Source organism: Drosophila miranda, chromosome XR, assembly GCF_003369915.1.
Source record: "Drosophila miranda strain MSH22 chromosome XR, D.miranda_PacBio2.1, whole genome shotgun sequence".
Lineage (NCBI taxonomy): Eukaryota > Metazoa > Arthropoda > Insecta > Diptera > Drosophilidae > Drosophila > Drosophila miranda.
Genome location: NC_046674.1, coordinates 14,885,729 through 14,895,144, shown reverse-complemented (window position 1 = coordinate 14,895,144; position 9,416 = coordinate 14,885,729). Strand labels below are relative to the sequence as shown.

General features: G+C 50.8%; 1 protein-coding gene across 1 annotated transcript; it reads right to left on the bottom strand.

Annotated features, from left to right (window-relative positions):
* Window positions 1–307: 307 nt before the first annotated feature.
* LOC108152200 (5,10-methylenetetrahydrofolate reductase) lies at window positions 308–1,627 on the bottom strand. Its single transcript, XM_033387700.1, has 2 exons — window positions 920–1,627; window positions 308–859 (listed from the first exon to the last, which is right to left on the bottom strand). Exons 1-2 carry the CDS (start codon window positions 1,599–1,601, stop codon window positions 363–365), a joined length of 1,179 nt encoding a protein of 392 aa, XP_033243591.1. The 5' UTR covers window positions 1,602–1,627; the 3' UTR covers window positions 308–362.
* Window positions 1,628–9,416: the final 7,789 nt, after the last annotated feature.

Below are 9,416 nucleotides of genomic sequence, written 5' to 3'. Positions count from 1 at the left end.
GCCACAATCCATGCTGATGCCCAACTCCTGGACAGGACTGGACTCTGGACCCTGGACCCTAGCCATTAGCTGTGTCAGACGCATCATTTGCGTTTGGTCAAAGAAGGGGTTGCACTCTCCCTCCTCTCCCTCCTCTCTCTCTCTCTCTCTAGGGGGTTTCCAGCCTGCTTCCAGCTTAACCCCTAATGGATGTGCATTAGACTTAAGGCCCGAAATCGAATGTTGGCACTGTCAGGGCTGAGAATCTGATCTGTCATCTAAAGCTCGGGTTCCAAATCGCAAACCTTTGCCACTTCCATTTCTGCCATTTGTTCCATTGAATGCCTTACCTTTTTTATTGTATTACAGTTTTATTTTTCAACTTACTGTCCGCCCTCATCTTTCAGGATGTCCAGGGCGCGGAGCTCTTTGAGCACCGCCTGGACGGGGGCAAATTGGTTGAAGGTGTAGAACTGAACGCCGTAGACACCCACGTCGGCGGCCAGGATATCGCGAATGATCCGGATGCTCAGCTGAATAAAGAACTGGGAGACGCGCTCGGCGTCCGATTCGATCGCGAGCAGCTCCGACCGCAGACCGGGCGGCAGGTGCACTCCGGCTATGTTCTCCGACAGGCAGTAGGTGCGGAAGCTGTCGGCCACCAATTGGCCCACTACAATCGGCACCGTAATGCCGGCGCTGCGGACGTCCTTGATGAACTGGATAATCGTGTCGGAGCGGTAGCACATCTGAGTGATGATGCAGTCGGCTCCGGCGGCGACCTTCGCCTTGAGGTATCTCATGGCCTCGGCGGGGTCCTGGCGTTCGGCCAGGTTGGTGTATCCCTCGGGGTAGCCTGCCACGCAAATGGAGATTCTGTCTGTGAGGGTGAGAGGAGAGTTATGAGGTTCTTAGACTGGTCACAGGGATGGGGACTTACCGCCTCGCTGCCGCCGAATGTGCTCCACCACCTGCTGGGTGTACCGAAAGGTCTGGCCCTCCTTGACGGCATCGCCGCGTATTGGCAGGACATTGGTGAAGTTGAGGGCGAGGAACTTGTCCAGCCGCTCCTCGGTCAAGCAGTACAAGGATAAGTGCGGCATGACCGGGATGCGGGCCTCCAGGCTGCGGGCCAGCTGCAGGCTCGTCACCAGCTCGATGGGATCCACGCTGCAGTAGGTCGCCCCCAGCCAGACAATGCTCAGGAAGGTGGGCAGCACGGGCAGGAACTCGTTGAAGTCCAGGCAGGTGGGCTTGCCCTCCTGCGAGGCCACCATCTCGATGCCGTAGAAGAACTGCCGCCTCGCCGTCCGATCCGCCACCAGGTCCGCCACGCGCAGCTCCCGGTGATCGTTCCCGTTCTGGTGGGTGGCATAGTGCACGCAGGGCACGTACGATGTGGGGGCCAGGCCAATGCTGGGCACAGTCTCTGTCGCATGCATCTCGCAATCGCTTTCGAAGATGCTCACCCGCTGGCAGATCGCTCGGAACTGGGCCTGGTAGCGACTGTAGCGGTCTGCGGCTGCGGCTGTGGCCGTCTCACGGATCGACTTAGCGCTTGTTCCGATTAGCTTAACGTTCGTATGGGTTATCGCTCTGCGATCATCTGATCTCTGGGGCATTCCACAATCGAGGTGACGAACAAATGCCCTACAAAATAAAAGCCACACTGAAAATGGTACTCGTATAGACACGTGTACGGAGGAGCAAGTGAGGAAAGCCACGGCCTAGTGGGTCCCACCAAATGGTTGCCAGTTCGGGTTATCGTTGAATATTAAGTGTGTTGAATGTAATCATTCGCGTGTTTCAACTACGTCTTTCGGAAATTATCAAAACAACATCGGTGTAGACTGGGATCCCCTACAGTTCTGTGGGGATCGATCTGGAACTGGGAGGCCCGTGGGAACCAACCCTTTCCCCATGACTCTAAACCAACCAAAGGGTCGCCCAATTACTGGATTTGCTGCAGCTGCCTCCACCCCGATAGACCTTGAAATGTTTCCAGAAGGAGTAGGAGGAGGCACATTAAAATTAGTTCGGGTTCAGTGAGACGTGGCATGTGCACGGATTGGGATAGGGCCCGGATCCGATGGAACCTGTTTGGCTTCGTTAGAAGACGATTCTAAATTTAAGACCCGAGACGCAGCAGGCATCGAAATCCGCTGTTGGGGGAGAGATCGTCTCATATGGTAACATATATGTATATGGGTCTATAATAGGACACAAATAAACATGACAACAGAAATGTGTTCAACGAAAAAATACATAACATCCACCAAAGAGAAGGTGGAATGAATGCTTTCTCTTGAGAAGTGATTTATGAAAGGAATAAGTATTAGACGGAATGATTACAGTGATTAGAATACAGGGAAATCCAAAAGCTTCCTCCTTCCGTCAAGGAGTACTTCCATTCCCTCAGGGGACTGAAAGGCTTTCGGAAATTAGCTTCGGTTCTGAAGGGGTACCGAATGGAGGGTAGCCCAGCTCTGGGTCACCTGCTGAGAGGCTGCACCGGGCTGCGGCATAGAGCGCCATGTATTTTGCTGAGGGATTAAATTACGATGTGGCGTTGTTGATGCCAGTCCCAGGGCCCCGGGCAAATGGAAAATCTTTGATGAAAAGCAAGGAAACAGTGCCGTGGAAATGCGTCGGGGCATGCAGCACACGCATGGAGATACGTACGTTGCCTGAGCTCCGTCTCCTGCTCCGTCTTGGCATAAGATACTTTGCTTCGTTGAAATTAAAAAATTCCACCGAGAGGAGAACCGGAGAGCAGGGAAATTATAATGCGGTGCCCGGCAGTGGGGAGTAGGGAGTAGGGAGTGGGGAGTGGGTGTGGCACAGCGGAGAAAAATGTAATAAAGACATGAGTTTTGAAATTATTAAGATGATTATGGTAACAGAAACCCCAGCACGGCGGCAGCCCGAGACGAGTCGCCCAGAGAGAGAGGGAGAGAGGGAGAGAGGGAGAGTCTGAGGAGCCGCTCGTTGCGCAGAGGACACCCACAGGTAAATAAGTCGCTTATAAGTCCCCAGTTACGAGAAACCTGGGGGCTGGCTTCGGTATAAATTCAAAAGTTTCCGGGATGCCAGGGAGGGGGACCTTAAATTGGCCCCAGAAAGGATTACTCCAAGAGGGGAATAGATCCCCAGATCGAAAGATTGGATGACAGCAGTTCTCTTTGGCGTGGCGTTACATCCAGTAGAGTATTCTTTGATCCAAATCTCCTCCATTCATGTGCATTTTCCCTGAAGCTTTAAGAGGGGAAAAGGATGTGTTGAAGACCATTGTGTGATTTCCCGAAACTCCTCTTTAGTTCTGCCACGTAATCCATAGACTCACTCACTCACTCACTCATTCATTCATTCATTCATTCATTCATTCATATGTACATATGCTTGCGTAGATGGTTGGTACGCATTTGCGGATGCATGGAATTTTCCATAGAATTTGGTGTAACTGCTCGCTGCCCTTCCCCCCTCCCCCCACCCCCAGAGGCATCGCATCTCGGGGGTTGAAACACTGTCGATTCGGGGGATGCATCCGCGGCCCACCACCAACCCAGATGCCAGATGCCGGGGCGAAATTACTTGATTCGAGTCTGCTTTACCTATCGCATGTACGAAATTTATCGCTTGTTGCTAAGCGCGATGGAAGGACGAAGGACGAAGGACTGACGACGCATGACGCAGGACGCAGGACACACAGCCACTGACGCACTCCTGACTGACACTCATAACTGGGTGAGTGGGTTGGGCCGAGCCGAGCCGAGTCGAGGCGAGGCGAGTCGAGTCGTGGCAGCTTTCCCACTGACTCACTGACTGACTGATGGCCCAGGTTCCAGGACGTAGTACCCAGTACCCAGTACCCAGGGGTTGTTCTGCGGCCTGCAGGAATCGCATCATTATAATAGCTGAAATCTGGTTAGGGCGATGAGTGGAAGGACGAGTGCCGGGTGCCGGGTGCCGGGTGCCGGGTGCCGGGTGCTGCCTGGGTGGCGATTCAACCCCCGACGGAGCACTCGGCATTCGCCATGCGGATCTGCATCGAAGGACAGCGCTGACGACGGGAGGCTGTGGGCTGCCACCTTTCGATTTTCAGTGTGTTTCGGTTGCAAATCTTTTGGAAATTGCGTCATCGCCACAGCCCACGGCCCACGGCCCACGGCCCTTTGTCCTTTGCCACACGGCGAACGTGGCAGGCACGCAGCCAGCTCGCTCTCGAAATCCTTTGCCAGGGACTAAACCAGGCTGCATGGGGCCCATGCCCATGCCCATACCCGTGCCCGTGCCAGCAATCTCGGATGAGTTACTGACATAATTAGGACTTAACTGGAAGTCACGCGCGGCGCATTCGTAATCCGAGTCCTTTCCACAGGCTGCCTGCCTGCCTGCGATGCGCAGCGATTCAAGGTCACATTTCTGGCCTAGTCCCTCAGCTGTCGGCGACTCGATTTCATCTCACTTCGAATCCCACTCATCTGGACCGCTCATTGGGAGAGCTTACAGCTGGTCCCTTCCGCCTGCGGCGGCTGGACTTCATTTGTGTCGAGTACCGGCCGGCTTCCGTCATTCTGCAGCTCCTAAATGGCCATCCGGGCAGCAGGGCAGCAGGGAATCCCCCATTACACTGGATCACCGTATATCAATTGGAGTTTGCCGGATCACCACAATATATGTCGCTGCATTGATTTCCCAAGGGACAGATTGTGTCCATCTTCAGGGGGCGGAGGCTTCTGTTGTCTCCGACGGATAGCGATGCCTAGAGTCCATTCAAATATTTCCGATTCTCGATGATTTAGCTCCAGTGAATCTGCTGCGAATCAACAGCCGAATCAATGGCTTTAATATCCATATAGATCACTGTAATGTGCCGCCATTTGCATGATCACATAACATTTAACATTAAAATCACATTATTTTCGGGCATTAATAGCTATAGGTGGCCATCATCATCCTTGCGGGCCCCTCCAGGATATCAATTTCAATGGGGAGGTGGGGGGCCATGGGGCCCATTCGTAGGCGCACCGCAAAAGCAATCCCATAATTTCCGTACACCGCAAATAAAAACGTAATTACTTAAATAACGAAAACAACATTTTGGTGATTACATATTTCACATTTACACACTGCGGCCGGGGTCCTGAGTCCTGAGTCCTGCCTCCTGGCTCCTGGGCCTGTGTCCTGGCTCCTGGCTCCTGTTCCTGGGCCGTGGACGGGGAATATTTATTTTCACATTTTCCAAGTTTTTCCGCCTCGTTCTCGTTGTGTAAGTCATGGCAGGAAGGGTGTGGGCTGTTGGCCGGGGGGCCTGCAGCCCAGGGAGTAGCCTTGAAAAAAGAACAAGGGGCACCACAATAGGAAAAGCAAGTCAGCAAACACACACAAACACACACGCACACACGCACAAAGACACTCTCACTCACTCATTCGCTAACACACAAAACTAAACAGCCGAGGATAGGATAGTGACGACAAAAGGATACCCAAGGCCCACTATTTTTAGTGGTCTATGAAATGTTTCCGATCGAAATAGAGGCTTCTGTAGAGGGCAAGCGCTCGCTTGGCTTGTGCATCAACCCCCGGCTCACTCGCCCATCATACCCCTTGCCTTCAACGAATACCCTGTATAAATATATGTAATTTAATTATGGGCCCGGCAGCGTCAGCGTCAACGTCGGCGACGACGCGTGCGGCGGGTGGCAAATCGCCAGGAAAGAAGGCCACAAGAAAAAGTAAAGAGAAAAGGAGTAGAAAAAAAAAAGAAAAAAAAAACGGGGACCATAGAGGAAAATGTACGCATATCCTGCTGCTTAAAAGTCCTCCCCTGCTCTGGCACTGTTTTTCCCACTCTTTCTGTCCCTTTTGTTGTCCTGTTTTGTACCGTTTTTCCCCTCCCCTACCCCAAAAACTCCCCCTTCAGCTAGCTGCTGCGTTATTTTGACTCAAGCTGTGCACATTTTCGGTTTGATTATCGAACACAATATTTTTTCGGCTCTCGTTTTCTCCTTTGTTGCCGCTGCTGCTCCTTGTCGGCCATAATTGACGATTGCGCCATGAGTCGCCACAATTTCTGTCCGCCTCCGCCTCCGCCCTATCCACATCCACATCCTCCTCCTCCTCCTCCTCCTTTTTTGGGCCCGGGCAGCAGTGCCTTGCTTTCCCTTTTAATGAAATTTCCCTCCTCGCACTCGTCCTCGTCCTCGCACTCGTCCTCGTCCTCGTCCTCGTCGTATTGGCAGTTGGTCGAGTAAACACATTAAACAGATTTCGAATTTTTTAATATTCGCATTCGGGTGGCGGGTGGCGGGAATTGTCGGTTGGGCGGGGAAGAAATTAATTTGAAATGCGGAAATTGTGAAAAGCGAAAAAGATCAGAAAATTATGTTGTAATTTGGAGCGGCGACGCGGATTTGATTGAAATATTCAATTCAAAATGGGATGAAATTCTGCATTGTCAGTCCATAAAAAAAAGAGGGGCAGCAAAAAAACGGCTTTAAAGATTGCGGCGGCGGGGGGGGGGAATTTGTATGGCATTCAACAGAATGTGGCCCTAAAAGTTGAAGATTCACGCATCCAAATGGTAGATTATACGTTATAGAAGGGCTTGAGTGCCTCTAAACGGACAAAGTAGTTGGTATTATCTGTAGAACAGCAGAGGGCTGGAGCATAGGGATGGAGCATTTAACAACAGATTTTGTATACATCGATAATGGAGTGTATCGCGCATCAACCCCCGGCTCTCGCGCCCAGAGAGAGGCACATACACTCGTACTCGATATGCTTCAGGCTGCTGCCCGATTATCACATCGTATCGGGTGTGTGTCTGGGACTTGAATTTTCGAAGGTGACACCCCCAGCACCTAGCCAAGCAAACAATAGATCACACAACCGAAAATGGAAGATTCGGGCATTAATAATAGCAATAAAAAGAGTCGTAAACGAGCGGCAGTAACCGTTAAAGCCAGAGAAACCCGTTAAGAGCACGAGCAACACCCACACGACGAATACCCGTATGTAAAACCAAGCTAATGCCATGCCATGCCATGCCATGCCCAAACAGCAAACAACAACAAAAGACAAGAAAAAGAAAAGAAAATAAGAAAAGAAAATATCTATGTATATAATAATAAAATAATAAAACGAAGAGGAGCCCGAAAAATATTGATAGTACACCATAAATGGTGTAGGGCCGCAGTCGAGGGTCTTTTATGGGCTTGTGGGCCGTTCGATTCGTGAGTCTCTCGGAAGCCATTGATTTGTGACGCCGACGGATAGACCGAATAGAGTGGATAATGGACGGTGCGGCCAGTGGCCACTCGCCCGAAAGGTGTACCAAATTAAGGAAGCCGCACATGAAATCATCTCTCAGTATCTCAGTATCTGAGAATCTCAGAGTCCATAAAACGCGCCCCATCCGTACGCATGTCGTTCGCACCAATGCGATTATTGTCATGGTCTTGTGTCCCCCGTTCAGAGTCGAGTGTCGGTGTGTCCATCACCGAAATGCCCACTATTCGCACACCTCGATGCCGAGCACATTCCTTTCCGGCATAGAGCATGGCGCGACACATGATGTGGCATTCGAGGTGTCCGCTGATTGCCATCTCGAAGGAGATTCGTTTGCCCGTCGCGCTCTTTCCTCTTTCCTCATATTTACGATGGAGATTTATTCATTCCAGTTTCCACCCCAGCCCATTCTTCTGTCACCCCTCGGACGCGGACTCGGACTTGGATTTGGGATTTCCGATTTTTAGATTAACAAAGTTATGCCATAACAATCACCCTGGATATTGGGCTATTCTCGGCTCTCGTTATTGTCAGTTCCTTTGAAGATGGTTTTTGCTTTATTAAAAATGGTCAAAGCATTGTTGAGTATTGATTTTAGGAACGAAAGAGGATGATATTCGGTGGCAAATTCAATTGAAAGTTTTTAGTTCTTAATCCGATTAAGAGGCCAATAACAATGGGGCTGGGGGGGTGGCTTGTATTTTATGGTCAAGTAAATATGTCTCTCCCCCAATTTCAATGAGGATTGTGTAGGCTTAGTTTTCCCAGTAAGTTTAGTTCTAATCTCCCTCGTCTAACGGCTATCTTTCCTGCAGGCTCGCGACATGCGGCAGCGCCTCTCGGTCGGAGGGCTCCGCGCCTAGTTTTGTCTTTGATTTCTCGTGTGATTTGAAGACTTACTTTCTCGATGCACTGCTGCGACACCAGCCAGGGGCACTGCGGAGCACCAGTAGAATGGTTTTAAAATAGGAATCCGAAGATGCATTGAAATAAAGATACGTTTTGGTCGGCAAGAATTTGGCAAACATAGGACTAATGATTTATATATATATATATACAGTACGATTATCAAGCATTCAAATAGTGTACTTTGATTGACAGATATAATCTATGGATCTATTCTGGGGTGTACGGCGGGGGGAGTAGGAGGGATGAGCTTATGAGTCATAGATCGTAATTAATGGGTAGCACTGGTAAGTCTAACCGTTCAATTGTGGATCTAGCCGTGTAACGGCAAACACCTTGCGCCCCCAGGGGCGGCCCTGTCAACTTGTTACTCCTCCCCCACCTCCTCCTCCTCCTCCTCGAGGGCTATACATAATATCTATGTATGTAGGCATATGGCACCAATACATGTCCAGGCTTGTGTGCCGTTGTTTCGTCTCTGTTGATTTTGGTCGGACGAGTAGAGTAGGCCCCTGCCTGCATACATTTCGAGTTTTATTTTCTATACGTATGTATGTATGTATGTCTCCTTCCCTCGTCTCCCGTTTTAGGGCCACTTAGAGGCGAACATCGTCGTCGTCGTCGTCGTCGTCGTCGTCGCTGTCGGTGACTGTCGAACTGGCGGACTGTCACTTCTGAGTGGATGACTGACTGATTGCATGACGAACTAACGAAACTAACGAATCAGCGGACCAAACGATACCAAACACTCATCCATATGAATACATAAACATACATATGGGTATGTATCTACACTACATCGATGAAGAGTGGGGGAGGAGATGGAGGGGGGGGGACCTCTTAAAAGGCCTGTGCTGTGCCTTGCTGTGGCAGCGAAGAAGAATACAACAATAATGGGCTCGAGACCGACCCCGGACGGACCGTACCAAACCGAACCGAACCGAACCGGGCCCAAGTTTACTTTTGCCTTTTTCACTTTTGATATTTTGACATTTTCATTTGACAGCTGATTGAAGGGCCCCGACCGAAGCAACAGCACAGCTCCGTCCTCGTCGTCGTGCGATTCGATTCCGATCGATGTTTGTGGCGACACTAGAGAGGCACAGAGGGGGGAACAGAGAGAGAGAGAGAGAGACGGCAACTACTGCTGGCCAGGAACGATAGCGATAGCTGTTGTCAGGTCGCATAGTGCTCAGGCTCATGTGGTGTCAAGTGCTGTGGCAGTGGGGCAACAAGCAGCC

Coding starts and splice junctions, on each gene's coding strand:
- LOC108152200 (XM_033387700.1), bottom strand. CDS start 1,601: ATGCCCCAGAGATCAGATGATCGCAGAGCGATAACCCATACGAACGTT. Junction 860..919: donor CATTCGGCGGCAGCGAGGCG/GTAAGTCCCCAT, acceptor TCACCCTCACAG/ACAGAATCTCCATTTGCGTG.